Source organism: Pectinophora gossypiella, chromosome 6 (genome assembly GCF_024362695.1).
Source record: "Pectinophora gossypiella chromosome 6, ilPecGoss1.1, whole genome shotgun sequence".
NCBI lineage: Eukaryota > Metazoa > Arthropoda > Insecta > Lepidoptera > Gelechiidae > Pectinophora > Pectinophora gossypiella.
The window spans coordinates 10,542,627-10,563,284 of record NC_065409.1 but is presented as its reverse complement, the minus strand read 5'-3'; the positions used below and the strand labels follow the sequence as shown (position 1 = coordinate 10,563,284).

The 20,658-nt window shown below is 37.8% G+C and overlaps 2 protein-coding genes and 1 non-coding gene across 3 annotated transcripts in view; 2 read left to right on the top strand and 1 right to left on the bottom strand.

The window, feature by feature from the left end:
* LOC126367539 (sterol O-acyltransferase 1) overlaps positions 1 to 20,658 on the top strand; it is a 75,418-nt gene that overhangs the window by 22,804 nt on the left and 31,956 nt on the right. The gene's annotated exons all lie outside the window — the stretch shown is intronic.
* LOC126367571 (fungal protease inhibitor-1-like) lies at positions 5,823 to 10,088 on the top strand. The gene is made up of 3 exons (XM_050011157.1): positions 5,823 to 5,980; positions 8,800 to 8,999; positions 9,754 to 10,088. The coding sequence occupies exons 1-3, from the start codon at positions 5,853 to 5,855 to the stop codon at positions 9,864 to 9,866; spliced, it is 441 nt and encodes a 146-aa protein (XP_049867114.1). The 5' UTR covers positions 5,823 to 5,852; the 3' UTR covers positions 9,867 to 10,088.
* Trnav-cac (transfer RNA valine (anticodon CAC)) lies at positions 7,742 to 7,813 on the bottom strand. Its single transcript has one exon. It is a non-coding gene; the product is annotated as a tRNA-Val (tRNA).

Genomic DNA, 20,658 nt, shown 5'->3' with positions numbered 1-20,658 from the left:
ATACCCTTAAGACCATAAAGAAGAAAACTAAAAAAAAACTTATTTTCAATCAAAACTGCCTTTTTTCAACTAGCTGCGTTACGTTTTCATAACTCATCCTTCAGACGGGATACACTTCACGTTGCTCCACATTTTATTGCAATTTATCACGATTTTTTGCTGGACAGTATGGAGAACTGTCAAAATGTAGGAACACTCAACAGCGCTGCTGTGAGCTTCTAGTGTTTATCCTCGTTCGGTAGTGTACCCAACACAGATAGACGTTTCCTCCTGGTATTAAAAAAAAACATATCAAAACATAGCATCACGCCAAAGAAACTATTTATGTAGTCATTAGCAATATAATGTACCCACTTTAGGACTCTGTCGCACTAACATATTTGACATTTAGTGAGACTTACAGTTCAATTTGTCAAAAAAGTTAATGTGACATGGTACCAGTGTATACATTTTAATGCTCGTGACCGTACTTACTTACCTATTTCGATTTTACTTGAGTAATGTTTCTTACTTAGTGACACCGTAACGAATACTGAGAGGGTGACTCAGACCATGATTCTAAGAGATGATTCAGACCATGATTCTAAGTTGATATAAAGTGGAATTTCCTGTCGAAAAATTCATAAAAGTTTTAGGGTTTTTTTAATTATTTTCAGTTCCACTTGATATTAATTCAGAATCATGGTTCTGAATCATCCCTCAAAGTTTTCGTTACGATGTCACTAACATCCTATATAATAACAAGATTCATTATTTATTGCTATCTATGTTTTTTTTGTAATATAGTCTATCTAGTTATATAAGTACTTATATTTTTCAACATTTTTTTCTCTTATTTTGCACAGTCTATCCCGCCCGCTACACTTTTCATTAAATTCATATCCTATACCTAAAGGTTGCCTGGAAGAGATTGCTACTTTAGCAATAAGGCCGCCTGTTGTACTACAAAATGTAATTATAATACTGTTTTTTTATGTGATTTAAGTGCAATAAAGAGTTTTTGTATTGTATTGTAAGAATGTCCATTCGCTTTTGTTTATTTATTGGTTGTTATTGTAACTGACAAGGGGTTAAGTACTCCAGCACTTCGACACTCCAGTTCGATATATTCTATAAACATTGTTATTGCTAATGTACGGCATATCTTCAACCAATAACAGACAAAGACAAACACTCGGTCAGCAATATCCAGGGACGGACCTATTGGGTTTGAAGAGGGTCTGAATGATTAACGAAACAAGACTTACCTATATATATATGGCATATCATATCGTTAAACCCAAGGTATAACAAAACCACGTATGCTTAATTCTATGAACAGCCGCCATTGCTAGCATTCCTTTTTTGACGTGACTTATAGTAGATTTGCCGCAGATGGCATTAACTATTTGGCCGGAGCTAGCATTCCAAGGACGTAAATTTTATTATTGAAAATTAAGTGATTTTTTTTTTTTTTTTTTTTTTTTTTTTTTTTGACGTGACTTATTGTAGATTTGCCGCAGATGGCATTAACTACTTGGCCGGACAAATGGGGAGCGCTGAAGGCTCTCACCCGGTACAACGTTTAAGACGACAGGCCTGGCTGAGCTGAGGGTGCCCAGTTGGGCGCGAACCTCGGCTCAGGGCGTCGTCTGAGAGGAAAAATATTTGAAAGAATTAATCGACCCTAGCGGGTCGATAGCGATAAGCGCTGAATGAGGGAAATCGTCGACCACGCCGGCGGGGTCGGTATCGGGGACCTGAAGTGTTTGGTGTCGCGAGCTGATTGGCTGCCTCTATGGCTAGAGTAATCGGGTCGTCGGGATCGTATATTACGTCCTTCGGACGCCGATACTTTTCAGTACCGTCCCTAAGCGGAATGTACTCGGAAGCCGCAACTACCAGGGGATTTGGGTGGTGCGGAGCAGAATCGAAAAAACGTTTGGAAGCTAATTTGAGCCATTGGGCAATGGTTGGCAGACCTAGGTCAATGTGCAGATTTTCATTGCGAAGGAACCACGGAGCTCCCGTGGCTTTCCGCATGAAACGATTTTGTATTACCTGTAGATGAAAATTAAGTGAATTACCGACTAATGTATTTAAATACTATTACTTGTCACATCACAATTGGCGTGATGTCGTATTTAATTTTTGACGGCCAGTGCCAGTACAGGTACTCCCTAAATCCATCCATGACAACATGAATCGTACAACATACCGACATCGATTCGTTGTTTACTTTCAAAACTACAATTTTGAAGCGCAATATTCCGTGTCAGCATTTCAACTGAACTTTGCAAGCTCATCATAATTCAGTACCTATAGAACACAGATAGACGTTTCTGGTACTTATTAAAAAAAAGAGAAAAGGTAAGCAGAGGTGTATAGTGTACTTATAACAACCACTCTTCGCCAGTTATGTTCAAAAAGATATTATATTATGGGAACAATGGACAAAGTCGCTTTAGTTACCCGTATTACTTTCAAACATAGGTATCCGAGATTCAAAAACGAAGAAATACACATTTACATCAATATCCCATGCTGCTTATAACTTTCGCTCCAGAATAGAAACATCTAACTTAAAACAAATCATAAATAATTATTAAAAATTTCAATAAATTAAAATATTTACAATTTTAAATTATTATTATTATTTAATTAAATTAATTCGTTCTTTTTTATTTTTTATATTATTATTTTGTTATTTTATTATTATTATGTTTTTGCTTAGGCCTCGTCAATGCCGTCGGGCAAGTCTGGAGCCAAGAGCTAAAAAAAATCAATACAATTTATCTTGCAAATAAAATGAGTACAAATAATATTAAAAAAAAATCTAAATTCAAAATTATTTTTTTGTTTAATTTTTCTACTTACCCAAGATTTACCCCATATTTACACGTGCTATGTCCAAGGACCATTCTATCCTGCTTGATAATAAAGCAGGGAACATTTATAGAAGAAGGGGATGCTTTTGAAACAAAATGAGAAACTGTAAACTATTCGTTAATAAGTAGTCCCTATTTTGGCACTCTGACAATCAGCACAGCGGAGAACCGAGACAACTTTAATATTGCTAAAGGTCATTTTGTCACCAAACAATTTAATAAGAGAAAGGTCACCAGTAAGCTGCCATGACAGATTTAAACCCCCTTGATGCCTTTGTGGAGGAAATTGTTTGGAAGGTGGTCGTGTAAGGCAGTTTCTATATTGACAAATACTCAAGTCTAAATTCTATCTTGTGATTGGCTTTCGATTTGTTAACAGAAGTTGTAATTTCCAACGAATCTTCATTGCGATGGAAACTAAAATAAAACCACTGTTCTATGAAATTCTCATCTTTATGTTACAATAGATGTTGTTTAGTTATTGAGTCCTGTAATACAATTCAATACAAATATACTTTATTGCACACAACATACAAAACAGGTTTTATACCAAACATATACGAAATACACAGTACAATCTGGCGGCCTTATTGCTAAGCAGCAATTTCTTCCAGGCAACCAGTGGTAAAAAAAAAAGAAACATTTATCATAATTTGGTGCGTGACGATGCAACATCTAATAAAAAATAAATACTTACAAAAAGCAAATAACTACCTACTAGCATAAAATACATAAGTAAATAATATACTTTATATCAGTAATAATAATTATCGTTCGCCAGTTGAAATTATTTTTGAACGTAATAAAGGTTAAGCTCCTTAAAGCGAGGACCGGTGTCCAACTTAAAGTGACATAGGCTGGTACGTGAATCAGAAATGAGGAGATCCGCAGGAGAACTAAAGTCACCGACATAGCTCGGAGAATTGCAAAGCTGAAGTGGCAGTGGGCAGGACACATAGCGAGGAGAACCGATGGCCGCTGGGGCGGAAAGGTTCTAGAATGGCGACCACGTGTCGGGTAGGCCCGCTACAAGTTGGACCGACGATCTGGTGAAGGTCGCGGGATGCCGTTGGATGCGGGTAGCGCAGGACCGATCGTCGTGGAGATCCTTGGGAGAGGCCTATGCCCAGCAGTGGGCGTCGTACGGCTGATGATGATGAGGCTGGTACGTATAACATTCCGGCTATAAATCTTGGTTGTCTTTTAACCGAAGCTTAATACTAGGGCGCGTCAATTATACGACCAAGAGTCGAGGCGGCGCGCGGCGTCATAGCACGGGCGTGCAAGCGCATCTAAGTCTTTTTTTTTTTCAGGAATAAATGGTGGTACACTCATAGTTAAGTCTTGGTGAAGCCACGGTTCGGGCATGGCGGAGTCGAGGCTTTGATATTCAGCAAGGCGCGTTACGTTTATGCACAAACTACCGCTCCACATTATGTAAGATATTACGTCATAGATACGATTACTTATTATAATAAGTATCTATAATAAGAAAAAAATATATAGTAGTTCTTAGCTACTCGTTTCATGAATTTTCATGAAAACAAAGATAATTAACTCCGTAATAAGCACTTAAGTTTAAAGTTATGATCTTGCAGTATGAAGTGCAATATTGCGCTGCCTTATATGGCTTTTACACTGATTTAAGAGCACATTGCTTTAAGAATTATGTCCGTATTTCGAAAATTTATGTTGCAGTTTTGGTGAAAAGGAGTTACACAACTAAAAGCCAAGTGCAACCTTAAAAGTTGTTTAACCGTGCTGTAAGTACATTTATCTTAAGATTAAAGAACTGTTGCAAATAATGTTTTTAACTCTTCTAATCTCAGTTAGGCATACTTACCGGGTGAGATCTCTTGGCCCTCCCCATTTGTCCGACCAAGTAGTTAATGCCATTTGCCAAAAAAGTACACCTATCTGGCCACCACAAACCCTGTGAGAATACCCACATGTAACTAGAAACTAACTTCTAAGTATTTACTTACGAAAATGGATCGTAATCCATAAAATTAAAAAAATATATTAAAGAATCAAAAAACGACCTAAAAAGAGGGAAACAAGATGACGTAGAAACATAGTGTAGTGTGTGAGCGTGTATGAGGAATCGACAGACACTTTATTCATTAAAATCCAACTAGCCGTAGTTGAGATGTTTCGTGGGTACAAAGAAAACCACAAACATAGTACGCAAGTACAAACATAGTACATATCCTTTCTTGGTAGTCGGGTTATAATATCGAATTATTTACAAGAATCTTCTTCTATTGTAACCAATTTAAGGGCCAAAGGAACATTGGACAATGCCATTATACTTATGATTAAAACTCTACACTCAACTATAAAAAATAACACAATACAGTTAAGATTTTAATGGATAACATTTCCTAGAAACTAACAATTTATTTACCTCCAAAGAATTCCGCTTGTTTGATAAAACTGCACTTCAAAAGTTTCATAACTCGCTCCGAGCTTAAGCAAACTGGAAGGTCGTGTCGTGAGAAAATAAACGTTTCCTTATAAGCTACAAAAACGAGAGCGTCTTCTGTCTGTCTTTACACAAAGAGAATTTTCTCCCGGGTGTTTCCTACCTTCTTGGAAAAGTATGATATGCCGCAATGAAGTGTAATTTTATCAAAGGTTACAGGAAAATCAAGTCTTATTTCATTTATTGTGTCTATTATATGTGTAATCCGTGACACTACACAGATGCCACGAAAAATTTGAATCGACGCAAAGGTCGATTTATCTTTAAATAGAACGGCTATAAAACATACAAACGTCAAGGTAGTTTGTCTATAGAATTTAAAAAAGTCTCTGTATTCTCATTATTCTTCATACACACGGTCTATAAGTACTATATTATGTTCTAATTTTAGATAAAGCTATAAAGGAAACAAACACGTAGACAACAATTAATTCTTCGAATCTTAACAAGTTCATGTAACCTGACAACAAAATCCCAGATAAACGGAAAAATAACATTGGATGTTTGATACCAAACGCCAAGTAAACAGCTTGGGGTTATCTGAAACATTTTATAATTGCTACGCCCCGCGGTACACTCGCATTCTACAAAGTAACTCTTCAGGGACCAGACGACACTCCTCAGCCAAGTAAGTCTCAAATTCAATTTTTCGCCCTTTTCTTCAAAATGATATTCATCGTTTGATATTATCTCCCAAACTTTTAAATTACTTAAGTATAAAAATGAGAACGGTACACGAAATTGACCCTCCGATGAAAGAGTTCAAAGTTATTAAAACTCCCTTATGTATTTTACAGGGCCTGAATACCGAAATAAGGGATGAATTGAACTTTTAGGCGGAGTTAAACTTTTCAATTTTGGTCCCTTAATCACCTGCTATGATCACATTTCTCCGGTTTAGGCAAAAGTCACCACTGAAGAGTTCTTAGTATTCTGACAATTTCAATACAACATTTTGCTTTGCTCCGAGCTACTTTTATTATTTTTTATTTTAGTAATTTGTTCCTAAACATAGTTTTATTTGGCGCGATAAGTCATCAAGGGAAGGCCAAGAACCAAACAAAAGTAATCAACATCAGTGTTACCTTGATGAATATTACCTAACTTCAATACACGCAATCGAATATTTTTTTCGTTCTCAATGGGAATTTCGTGGAATTGAAAGCTTTGTAACGATCGTGAGCTAGGTAGCGTATTTGGTAGGTAGGTTTAAAATAATATAAGCTCACGACTATATCCCAATAGGGGTAGTCAGAGTCCATCGCAAGATGAACTAAGTACACCTGACCGAGCTTTGTTAAGTAATTAAAAGATTTAGATAAGTACTTACATACTTATTTGCATTTTAATTTCGAATCCAGTCCGAATCAAAAAAATGATATCTTTCTATGAGGTGTCCCAAAAACAAATTTACTTAGTTAACTAAATTGTTTTCATAGCATAATATTAAGTACAAAAAAGTTATAAATCAGTGCGATATATTATATACATGCGAATAGATTGACTAAAAAACAAAGCTGCATAATTTATAATATATCTTTGTACATCTGTGGTAGGTATCACTTCTATAGCTTTTTTCTGAATGCGCATCACGCGGTCCTCTCGATCAATGCCACCCGTCGATTGTTTTCACTTCGGTGCGAATCATTCAGGGATTACAATTCCCCAAATTAATCAATTTCGTATACGGCTTCGAATTGGTAACGAATGGGAGGTCTGCAATTTACATTATTTGTATCACGGCGTGTTCGGTTTATGCATTTTAATTAAAGCCCTGCCTGCCAGCTGGAATGATAAACATTGTAAGCCTATCAAAGACTTTATGAGTATTTTCTGTCACGCCCTGCAATTTAACTAATTTAATACGTTCCTGTCTTGTTAAACTAATTTAATTGCATTTCTTCGCTATCTTGAACGTTAGGTTGTTTTCCTGTTACATTTTAGCGTGCCTGTTAATAGATGAAGCGTGTTTAATTTCATGATCTAGTAATTTGAGCAAGATAGTCATCCCTCTAGCATTATCCCGTTTTTCACAGGGTCCGCTTACCTAACCTGAAGATTTGACAGGTCCAGTTTTTAATCCGGTGCGGTCCGGTTGGTAATTTGAGAAAGATAATAAATAATTAAAAAATAATCTTCTTCTTCTTATCGTGTGGGTCGTGAGGTAGAATACCAACCTCATCAACCCTGGTGTCAGGGTTATAATTGAGCCGCCAAAGGCCCCTGACATGGCTCATGTAACGATTACTCACTTACATCAGTAAATAGTAACCGGGACCAACGGCTTAACGTGCCTACCGAAGCACGGATCATCTTACGTTCGGACAATTAGGTGATCAGCCTGTAATGTCCTAACCAAACTAGGGATCACAAAGTGATTTTTGTGATATGCCCCTACCGGGATTCGAACCCGGGGCCTCCGGATCGTGAGTCCAACGCTCAACCACTGGACCACAGAGGCCGTTGTCACACCGCACTTAGATTAAATCGTCTTAAGGGGCCTCTGCGTGTTCCCGCCTTATGCACGCCTTCCAAAAGTCCGGGACTCCATATGGAAACGACATACATAATAATAATTGATAATAGTATTTTTTATTTAATTTAATTTCATATTCGTTGTCCTTGAAATACTTGAGTGCTACGTGTGTCATTATCACTCTTGTTTACAATATAGATGTAGACGCAGGTCAAAATCAAGGCCTGACCTGTAAGATAGGTGGCCTAACGACATTTTTGATAATAAATCAGCTCCGGTTGCAGGAAGCCATATTGGTATATTAATATTTGTCGTTGGCTTTAATACCGAAGGGTAGAGAATGGGGCAGGGTTTAATATCGAACGTTTCCATTGTTATGTTGTCAGCCTTGGACCTACCACCCAATATTGTACAACTGCTTATTGACTGTAGGGAGGCGCGGAATTTCTAATTTTATTACATCGTTCACCGTTTTCATCTTTAGCGCGAGAAATACGTAAACATGGTATTACACTAATTGAATATATATTAACCACCTCTGAGGAGCTCGGTGGCGCAGCGGTAAACGCGCTCGGTCTGCGATTGTTGAAGTTAAGCAACTTTCGCAAAGGCCGGTCATAGGATGGGTGACCACAAAAAAAAAAGTTTTCATCTCGAGCTCCTCCGTGCTTCACCAGGCACGTTAAGCCGTTGGTCCCGGCTGCATTAGCAGTCGTTAATAACCACCAATCCGCACTGGGCCCGCGTGGTTTAAGGCCCGATCTCACTATCCATCCATGGGGAAGGCCCGTGCCCCAGCAGTGGGGATGTTAATGGGCTGATGATAATGATGATGAGTTATAGCACAGGTTTTACCCATTGTAAATACAAGCAGTGTTTTATATCTGTTGATTCTGTTACTATCATAACTATATCCGTAGTTGTTAAGTTGATTGGACTAATAAATATATTTAACTTTTTTTAAATTCCAGAATGAAAGCAGTAGTTCTGATCGCGCTGTTCGCGTGTGTGGTGGCGGTGGCGTACGGCGACCTGGTGTGCGGTACCAACTACTGCAAGCAGCACCCGTGCACCAGCCCCTTGCCTGCCAATAGCTGCCGTGCCCCAGCGGAGTACCGCCCCAATCACTCCGGCAAGTGCGCCTGCTGCCCCGCGTGCGTCACTCTGCTGTGTAAGTACCAAACACCAGAACGGGAATAAACTTGGAAGCATTATTGTGGCTCAAAAATAACGTAGGTACCGAAAATCGTACAGGGCATCAAAATTATACCGTATTGCCTTTATTGATGTGGTATAACCTCCTAAGACCGAAATTGCCAGAAACAATAGTTAAACAATGGGCTTTGGATTTTAAAAGGACATTCGGTCTTACTTCTATAAACCTTTATACGCATGCTTTTACTCACTTACCGGTATGGGAAATTTTACGTTTTCACCGCCAGAAACATTTTAAAAATGGCGTAAGTCCTGCCTCCTTTAGTGACGTCATCACCGACTACGTTCATGCGCCAACGCCTCTTTTTTGCCATAATCTTCGGTAGCTAAAGTAAATCAGCGTATACCGCTTCAGATCCCGACATACTGACAATCTATCGCGTGATTTGCACACAGAACTTTGAACTTTCTATAGATGAGGCTTCACAAATAGTCACTTTGCTATATGTATGTACATACGTTATACTTACGATAGTCTAGCTCGTCATAAGATTAATAGCGATATATTTACTTGTGATCTAGAAAAACGAATTTTTAATTGATATTACTAAAAATTTCGTTCCTTTAGTTAGAAATGATGTAGAGAAACCAGAATTATTCTTTGTCCTGAGCAAGAACCACTCTGTATCTTTTCTCTCCTCCGCTCGCTACAATTACAATGATATACGAGTTTCGCATTGTTATAATATACCTACATATTATGTTTTCAGCGGAAGATGACGATTGCAAGACCTACAGCAAGGAATTAGGAGAGACCCCATCAGCCGTTTGTAGACCACCACTCAAGTGTGTCGGTGCAAAATGTGTCAAGGTTAAGAACTAGGTCTTTATATGAAAACATTATATCCATTCACGAAAATTAATGAAATGATTATTGAAAATTGTAAGTAAGTAATATTATATCACGTCTAAGTTCAATACTAATATGAGTTACGACAGTCTTCATTAAACACAAGTTGCTGACAGAAACCCTTATCGAATTTGTATCCAAAATTATGCTTGTAAGTATACTCAATTATGTATTAATAAAGTTTTGTTTCTCTTATTATTGTTTACTTACTGATGTTAATAACGTTTTATAAAAAAGGGATTTTATTTTTAATGTATATATCTACTATAAGCTGGACTGAATTGATGTCAAATGAAGAAGAGCTGGAAAGAGTTGGAGAAAAGAGAACCATATTGAAGACTATAGAGAACCGGAGAGGAAATATGATTGGCCACCTGATACGACACGATTCATTTATAACAAACATTATAGAAGGAAAAATTGAAGGAAAGAGAGGAAGGGGTAGACCTAGGATAACATTTATGAAACAAATAAAAGAGAAGGTGCAGGTCGTGTCGTATCGGGAAGTGAAGGTTTTGGCGGGAAGAAGAGAGGAATGGCGATTACTCCACCGACAAGAGCGCAGCTCTTAAATAGAGAGAGAGATATCTACTATAATTTACATCATAAACAGCCTATTACGTCCCACTGCTGGGCACAGGCCTCCCCTCAATCAACCGGAGGGGGTATGGAGCACACGCCATCCACCACGCTGCTCCAATGCGGATTGGTGGAGGTGTTTTTACGGCTAATAGCCGGGACCAACGACTTAACGTGCCCTCCGAAGCACGAAATCATCTTACTTTTTCGGACAATCAGGTGGTTCAAGCCTGAAAAGTCCTTACCAAACAAAGGACAGTCTCACAAAGTGATTTCGACAATGTCCCCATCGGGAATCGAACCCGGACCTCCAGATCGTGAGCCTAACGCTCTAACCACTAGACCACGGAGGCTGTTATAATTTACATAAAAAGTATAATTTACATGAGTAATTTTATTCAAAGAATTCAAGAAGACAGGAGGAGGACCCGGTGGTGGTGTAATGGTTAACACGCTTGTCCCGGTTGAACCAGAGCTGAGGGTTTGAGTCCCATCCGAGTCAGATTTTATTTTATTTTTCTCTTTGTAAATTTCCCTATGCACGGGTAAGTGTTATAAAAACAAAAATCATTCAAATAATTCAAGTAAGTATTTATATACTTCAACTTTTTCATCCTTCGCACAAATAGTTACACCTAGGTTTACCTAGAAAGTATCCACACATACACGTATGTGTAGAGGCAATTTATGTTTTATTGTTTTTTTTTATTAGGCTTACAAAAAAGGTTGAGATTACAACACTTAAATAGGTACAAAATAATTGTTTTGAACTAGTTCCCAGCCCAAGACATGTGTGCGTAGCCAAATGGGACGAAACTTATACGGAATGTTTCTTGTGGCATCTAGTTGTACAAAACACATAAGAACCAAATGTATTAGGTGCATTATTTGTATTACACAAGCAATGCACCAATAAAAAATACGAAAGGAAGATTCTAAAATTAAATAAACAAAAATTAACAAAATAAAAAACATAATATAATAGTATCCACTTTTATCCACTTTTTTCATATCCATCTTAGGACTTCGTATCAACAGTGGCTGCAAGTTGTCTTTGATTACTTGTGGCTCTGCCCACCCCATTTGGGATTACGGGCGTGAGTTTATGTATGTATGTATGTATCCACTTTTAAGTGAAGACGACAGGATATCTTTAAGTAATTGATTTCGAGAAATTATCATACTCGTAACCGTCGGAAAAAATATCTACGTTGTGATTTGCTGCCATCAGCTTTATAGAGACAGAGTACACTACTTAACCTTCATAGGTCACATAAGCACACAGTCCAGTGACCGTCAGAAGCTGCCCTCCATTTTACGATTATTGAAGGTACCTGTTAACCATTTAGCAGGCTAATGTAATGATGCCAGAAAGGATATTCATGTTCCTATGAGGTTTGCATTACCCCATCGGCGATACAACCAAATAGACGCCTAATGTTTGATTTTACGCATAGAAAATGTGTGTTAGCCCTTTTCTGATAGCCTATACAGAGTGTTAGTGACATCGTAACGAAAACTTTAAGGGATGAGTCAGATCATAATTCTGAGTTGATATCAAGTGGAATTTACCGTCGCAAAAGTATGGAACTGAAAATGATTAAAATAACACTAAAGCTTTAATGAATTTTCTAACAGGAAATTCCACTTGATATCAACTTAGAATCAAGGTCTAAATCATCCACGTCAGTATTTGTTACGGTGTCACTAATACCCATACACACTTATATGTACTTGTAAGTGAAATCGTAACGAATACTGAGGGGGGTGATTTAAAAATTTCACTTATTATAATTAACTCTGAATCATCCCCCTAACAATTCCGATCTCACTAACACCCTGTATACATATGATAGTCCTGTGCGGAAAACGTGTGACTTACATCGTAATATCACGAGTTCAATTCCCGGCTTGAGCTCTAAACCTTGAATTCGGTTTTAAAAGTTTTAATTCATGTTTAGATAATTGATATGACGCGATTTGCAAGATTTGTGCCCGATTAATGGCAATAGGCTCGCCTTCTATTACGTGAGACTTAAACCTATACACCTCTGCTTACTCTTTCGGAGATACAGACGCTTTGTTATGTTTCGCATAGAGTTCATTCTGTCAATTTAATGTAACCGGGTGAGGGAAGAGAAACGCTACGTTCTGATTGGCTCACTTAAGATCGTAAACACGTCGAAAGGTCACGGAAGTGCTTGCGATTGGCCAATCGTTCAGGCTGTATGTTATATAGGATCTGTTAGTCAGGTGTGTTGACGGAACCCGTTCGTAATTGAAGAGTCTAGAGGTTATATCGTCGATTACCTTGGCTCCTGGCGTGTTAACGAGGATATATGCCCGCCCTGAAAGAAACACGGTTAATCTCTAATATATGGGACTGATGCCCTTAATAACCCCTAGTGGAATTGAAAAATGGGATATAACGCGGATTTTTATGGGAATAAAAGCGAAGTATATTTTTATAATGGAATTCTATAGTCTCTGCTTACCCCGGTGGGAAATAGGCGTGAGTTTATGTATGTATGTGTATGTGTATATTTTTATATTGAATATTTTAGGTAGACTTTTGAAAAAAAAAGTATAATACGTTCCTCTAATATTATACTTATTTATGTACTTAAATGAAATTAAATGAAAAATTGTAATAAATGTGCTTACCTACGTACTTACTTATAACTAAATATAAGTCTTAAATATGCCTTCCACTACATTTTGTTAATAATCAGTACGTTAATACACGTACTTTCAAATCTTATGAATATCTTTGAAAAAAAAAACTTTTGGTAAGTATTCTCAAAAATCGGTCAAAATGTAACGAGAATTGTGAACACACCCGTACAAACTATTTATGTTATGTTAAATATTAGATATAGGTACAAGAAAGCACACGGAAGCAACATGATTAAAACGCTCACTATCCAGTTACCAGTTAGTACATTATTAGTGAAGTGTGCGGGCGCGGGGGCCTCATAAAGATTTTATGACTCCGTTGTTTACGCCATCCGCCCTCGTTACAACCGCAGGTGTATGTTTTCGTACGAATTTGCATCGTAAGTACGTAAGAAATACAGAAGAAAGTTGCAAACGTTTCGATGTGTCAAATCAGTAACGCATAACTATCACGAATTGCGACGTGCAGATGGGTCCGCCGGCATGGTCGATATGAGGGAAATCGTCCCTCATTTAGCGCTTATCGCTATCGACCCACTAGGGTCGATTAATTCTTTCAAATATTTTTTTCCTCTTAGACGACGCCCTGGGCCGAGGTTCGCGAACAACTGGGCACCCTCTGGCCTTTTGTCTTAAACTTTGTACCGGGTGAGAGCCTTCAGCGCTCCCCATTTGTCCGGCCAAGTAGTTAATGCCATCTGCGGCAAATCTACAATAAGTCACGTCAAAAAAAAGGGTAGATCTTCGGATATCGGTCATCCGCATTGCTGTTAACGCAAAAATATGCTAGAGCCTTTTGTAAATAAAGAGAAAATTAAATCGAAAAAAAAATCTGACTCGGATACGACTTGACTCCGCAGCTCTTGTCAAGCCAGGACGAGTGTGTTAACGATTATCACGAACTCAGCGGTGAAGGAAAACAACGTGAGGAAACCCACATTCCCGAGAAATGCACTTTCGGAGGTATTTGACTTAACCCGTATTGGGCTGCTTTTCCCTTGTTGGAAAGTCAGACAGACTTCGCTTCTGTGAAAAACCGGACCTGTCAAATCATGTGGAAAACGGGATAAGGCTAGGGAGCTGATGATATGATGACTAGATTTTTTAATTTAGGTATCAAATAGTAGTGGATAAGCAATGGTTTACGCCATTTTGACGCTAATATTTATTTAAGTACTTATTTTTAAATAAATATGTGAGTAAATAGCGAGTGCACGTAACCATAATTATTTTATTGAAGCATTACAAAATAGCATTATTGTTTATTCATAGAATCTAGTTGTAGAATATTTCCGTGCTTGCTTTCTTTGTTACAAAATGAATAACTTTAAAAGTTACAGAGATTTTTCTTTGTGAATTAAACATAGAACTAGGTAGTATTTCTCGGAAACCGGTTGCAAAGTCTTAAGTTACCGTTTTCTATGAAAGAGTTGCTGTTATTTAGCGCAACAGGACAGACGCGCACAACATACATACATACATAAACTCACGCCTATTTCCCACCGGGGTAAGCAGAGACTATAGAATTCCATTTGCTTCGATCCTGACAAATACAAAATAAATATGATAAAATTGTGTCACATTTCTCTAGGAACCCAACCCTATACATGGTGTTAGTGGCATCGTAACGAAAACTTTGAGGGTTGATTTAGACCATGATTCTCAGTTGATATCAAGTGGAATTTTCCGTCGCAAAACTATAAAATAATGTTAAAAACACAAAAATTTCATGGATTTTCCGACAGGAAATTCCACTTGATATCAACTCAGAATCATAGTCTGAATCATCCTCCTCAGTATTCATTACGGTGTCACTAACACCCATACCTACTTGTATGGCTACCTGTGTGTATTTGGACGGTGTAAGTGACATCGTAACGAATACTGAGTGGGATAATTCAGCTTATTATTCTGAGTTAATATCAAGTGGAATTTTCCGTCGTAAAAGTATAGAATTGAAAATATCAAAAAAAAACTAAAAAGTCATGAATTTTGCGACGGAAAATTACTTGATATTAACTCAGAATCTTGGTCTGAATCATCCCCCTTAGTATTCGTAACGATGAGACTAACACCCTGAATAATTTGTATAAACCATGTGAATGAATGAGACACCTCGCTAGTATGCAACTGTCTTGGCGCGAGGAGACAATGGTCTGGTGACGTCATCCAATACCATTTTACGGTCGGTAGATGATGACATGCATCGGTCCCTGGGACAAGTCGAAGCAAGTCAGCGTATCACGTAGCATTGGCGTAGCATGTACCTACGAGTGCAGGTGCTACGAGGCTAGACCCAGCGGTGCATGAATAATACTAAGGTCGGAAATAAACTGATGTGGAAATACCGTGCATCTTCGAGGCATTTTCCTTTCGGGTGGGACAGGAATAGTAAAGTGGTGGATGATAATGAAACTAAGTAACTTGGGAGTTGGGTATTATATGGACAGTTAATTGTGTTACTTTTTGGCCGCCCAAATTGTACTGTATTCATGTGTTATGTGTGATTGTTGAAATTTAGTTCTATGCAATAAAGTGTATTCCCATGCTACACTATCCCGCTGTATTACATAATATTTAATATCTCCTATACTTAAAGGTTGCCTGGAAGAGATTGCTACTTAGCAATAAGGCCGCCTATTGTACTCATTCTATTTCTCTTTTGTTTTGTATTTTTATTTTTTCCTGTTTTGTGCAATAAAGTAGGTATTTGTTATGTTATGTTATGTATATTTGATTTGATTTGATTCTTTTTTTATTTATCGCATTCTAGGAATCTCGTTACTCCTCCAGTAATTCATTTACAAATTTTGATACACGATAAAAATGTGATAATTAATCAACAAGATGTGATAATTCATCTCGAGCTCCTCCGTGCTTCGGAAGGCACGTTAAACCATCAATCCGCACTGGGCCCGCGTGATGGTTTAAGGCCCGATCTCCCCTATCCATCCATAGGGAAGGCCCGTGCCCCAGCAGTGGGGACGTTAATGGGCTGGTGATGATGATCAACAAGAAAACTAGCAATCGATTGTAGGTACTTATATGAATAATAAAAAAAAAACATTTTTTTACACATAAGCTGTTTCAGAAAGCCCACTTGTGGCTGACCTAAGAGTTTACCCTACCCACGTTAGCCTTCAGCCGTGTGAAGCCTAGAATGGCAAAGGTCACGTTCTAAAAGTTCTATTGTTATCTACTCAGCGAGAACATGCCATGTTCGAAAATTAATGATTTCTTACACAGAGTTCTTTTGTTTTCTTTCTTTCTTATTTTTATTTCCACTTTACTTTATGAATTATGACAATAGAGCGAATTCTTCTCTTTGTTCAGAAAATTGAGATTAAATTTCATTTTGGATGACGTAGTGAAATATCGGTAAGTTAATACTCTTGTTACTAGAGACGAGACTTGTGCCAACGGTGAACATGATATTGATTATTCATCAATGACTATGTTTACATACATACAATCACGCGTATTTATAAAAAAACATGTCTGTGTTTTTGCCTATTTAATAGTTAGTCCCTACTTATAAAGCGAATATAAAGCGAAGAATAGAAGGACGCATATTGACCAAATTGGAGATGTCCTTAGAAAAGGTTTAGCACGATCTACTCTGAACCGGCGTGCGTGTTTGAAACAATTGATGAATATGGAGGAAGCAAGAGACGTGCCTCAGGATGTAAGCAAATGGAATTCCATTGTCTCTGCTTACCCCGGTGGGAAATAGGCGTGAATTTATGTAAGTCCTTCCCTTCTTCTAATGCCATTGATATAGGTACAACTTATATCAGTGCTTGGAACACCAAACTCGACCAGAGCAATGCAATCTAATTGTGTCTAGTATCTCACACACACAACTTATGTTCATACTCAATTTCCGTACCCACATATTTTCCCCCATATGATGCACGATCCCAACTTTTTACCTATTGTGCTCGTAAACCGCAACTTGCTGCGATAAATTTCAGTCCACGTCGTATTCGGCGCATAAATTTTAAAAGCAAAACCCGTCAAAACTGTTCTATACATATCCTGAGCAAACTTATATGATACACTTCCAGCTGAAAACATAGCCGATATTGGCATTCTAACTATGCATCGAACCAGTGAATCCATAAGTCCATTAGGGGTGATACACACTGATTCGGCTAGAGCTAAGCCTATCTAATGAAATTGAGTGGAATGTACTTTGAGGGGAAAAAATCGCGTGACCGACCCAAGCGCAACAAATCAAGTGATATACAAAAAATAAGGTATAATATGAGGCGTGAAATAACAATAAACGATTTCCGCTATCTGGAAGAGTGACAGAAACACAGTACCAAGTAATTTGTATTTCTTTGTTTGGATATACCTAAACTATAAAAGTACTAGTCATAAGTAATTACCATAAGCGGGGCTACAAACACCCTACCCCTAATTGTAGCATACGTTTTTTTCCAACTGAAAGTGGCACTAAGCACACTTCTAGTGCTACTTCACTGCATTTTTACCACAGTTTCACAAGCTGAGTAATGTAGAACTGCACTGCACGCATTTTGCTTTTTTGTTTGACCACAATCTAGGTAACATCGGAGCTTTTTTGAAGTGAAGAATTGAAGAGAAGGCAGTAATCAACTCAGATAAGATAAGATAAGATATTTATTGCATTCCTGATGTTTTACAAAGGTCTTAAAAATAAAAGAAAGTACAAACAGGAACCCTGTAAGGGCACTACAACAGCTTAAAATTTAAAGAAAAAATAGTAAAGATCATGTTAAAAAAATAAAATAAGAATAACAGATAGCTACATTTACAATTATCAGTATTTCATAGATTCGTTAAAAAACTCATGCAGCGTATAGAATGCTTTTTCAGTTAAGTATTTTTTTAACGACAATTTAAAGAGATGTATTTTGTCTATTTCAGTTATGAATTTAGGTAATTTATTATATATTCTAACGGACATTGAGTGAGGGCCGGAGTCTACAAATTTTAGATGGGAAGGGAGTTTGGCCAGTGCGTTGCGAGGTCTTAAATGATTTGGTCGAGTATATTGGGGGAACATGTTCATGTTATTCCTAACGAAAATAGACATTTCGAGTATGTAGAGTGACGTTAAGGTTTCGATTCCATATTTAATAAAAAATGGTTTGCAGCTGGTCCTTTGTTTATTTCGTGGTAAGTACATGGCCTCTCATTTAAGTTTTAACTCGATATATTAGCACCCTGTCTACAGTGCTACCTTTTTTGACTTATTATAGATTTTCTACAAATGGCATTAACTACTTTGTCGGACAAATGGGGAGCACTAAGGGCTCTCACTCATTTAAGACAATAGGCCTGAGGGTGTGCAGTTCGGTGCAAACCTCGGCTTAGGGAGTCGTCTGAGAGGATAATATTGGAAGATTTAATCGACCCTAGTGGGTCGATAGTTATAAGCGCTCAATGAGGGAATTCGTCGACCACGCCGCCGGGGTCGGTATCGGGGTTCTGGAGCGTTTGGTGTCACGAACTGATTGGTTGCCTCTATAGCTAGAGTAATCGGGTCGTCTGGATCGTATATAGGGCGCTGATACTTTTCAGTACCGTCCCTAAGCGGGATGTATTCGGAAGCCGCAACTACCCTGGTAGTTGCGGCTTCCAAATCCCCTGGGATTTGGGTGGTGCGAAGCTGAATAGAAAAAACGTTTTGAAGCTAATTTGAGCCATTAGGTAATGGTTGGCAGGCCTAGGTCAATGTGCAGGTTCATTGTCAAGGAACCACGGGGCTCCCGTGGCTTTCCGCATGAAAGGATTTTGTATCATTACCGCTTTGTAACAATCTATACTGAATCGAAAGATTCGAATAGAACAAATGTATAGTGAGCTTAAGCCTGTTTGAGTCCGTAAGCTCATGGGCCCAGGAGAATGGCAAAGGTCGTTCCCGGGCTTTGTTTGCCTGCACATCGCTTATGCCGCTCTCAACTTGCCCACTACCTTATGAATTATTCAACATTTCACCACTCGTTCTCCCAGTCAAGAATATATAAGTATAAAATGCTTAATTGTAGTTTTTTCTGTTGGTTCTGTGGTTATAGGTTAGATTTTATGAATGCTAACGATTTATTAATACATTTCATTATCCAATATAAAACTCAATATCTCTTCATTTACGATTATTGAAAGGTTCGTAATATTTATGTGTTGGGTATGTGTAAAAACTCTTTAGAGCTTTTCACGAGTCACGTAATAATATTTTATTGGCCACCGTAAAAGTGGCGATTGAACGAAATCTAGGCAGACAATATAGCGGATTGGATCGTCGCGATCATGTTTATTGAGCCATGATAAATAGACGTAAAGAAACCGTAAACCCTCACAGGCTATAACTCAGGCTGATTTTATTACAGACTGCCTAGCTATCTACCTGATAATATTCTGGTCAGATACAAATCCGCGCGTAAAAATAAGGCCGATTCTCAAACCCACGGGATTGGTAGAGATCGCTTGGCAACCAGATGTTAGAATTACTACAATTGTTGATTGAAAAATTCAGTACACATCTCGATATTACTTGCGAAGGGAGGCAAAACGAATAAAGAGCTGTATTTGGATCAATAGCCACAATTGGCTGGTATTTTCTTTTGATAGCTCGAGCTTTAGGAAATCAAGTGAAGAGGTTTTACGCTTACACTAACTTTGTTATACATGTTATGTTAATTAACCTGTGTGAACTATAACCTATAATAAAGTATTATATAAACATATAAACCCGTTAATAATACTTAGTATCCTAGGATTTATTTGGAGACTAATTTTACAAGTAAAGTAGGATTTATTTCAACAAACTTCATTACGGTTAGTTAAATCTATTTTAGCACTAGGTATCCTGCTACTGCTACCTAAGTGAATTTAGAAACTAGCTAATATATATTTCAAACTAAAAGATCTAAAAACTTTTTAAGTAACGTAAACTTTTGATGAAAGAGGTATGTATCTATCTAAAGAGTTCCTAAAAGGAATGAATGTATAATGAAGATCGCAGACAGTGTACACTTATACAATGTATCACACTTTATTTTAACATACAACTTGATTCGTTTGATGGACCTCGAATGGGCACCCTCGGGTCTGTTGTTTTTAAATTTTGTACTTTTTAAATATTAAATCTTTCAAATATTATCCTCTCAGACGACTAACTAAGCCAAGGTTCGCACCGAACTGCACACCCTCAGGCCTATTGTCTTAAATGAGTGAGTGCCCTCGGCGCTACCCATTTGTCCGGCCAAATAGTTAATGCTACCTGCGGCATATTGAAAGTGTTTGAGAGTTGTCTGATTAATAATTAAAACACGTATTACCGGGTTCTTACCGCGTTATTATTAGGGATATGAGACTCCCAGGAAGTAACGCGGTAAGAATCCGGTATTATGTGTTTTAATTATGATAATAACCGAGTAAACCTCAAACAATTTCTGATTAATATCTATTATAAAATATTTTTCGTTTCCACATTCACAAGTTGTGGGAGGGAGTCCCAGTA

What these genes read in the sequence shown, in the direction of transcription:
- LOC126367571 (XM_050011157.1), top strand. Translation starts at nt 5,853, where the DNA reads ATGTTTGATACCAAACGCCAAGTAAACAGCTTGGGGTTATCTGAAACA. An exon ending in AGACGACACTCCTCAGCCAA is followed by an intron (nt 5,981 to 8,799) that starts GTAAGTCTCAAA and finishes TTTAAATTCCAG; the next exon opens with AATGAAAGCAGTAGTTCTGA. An exon ending in CGCGTGCGTCACTCTGCTGT is followed by an intron (nt 9,000 to 9,753) that starts GTAAGTACCAAA and finishes TTATGTTTTCAG; the next exon opens with CGGAAGATGACGATTGCAAG.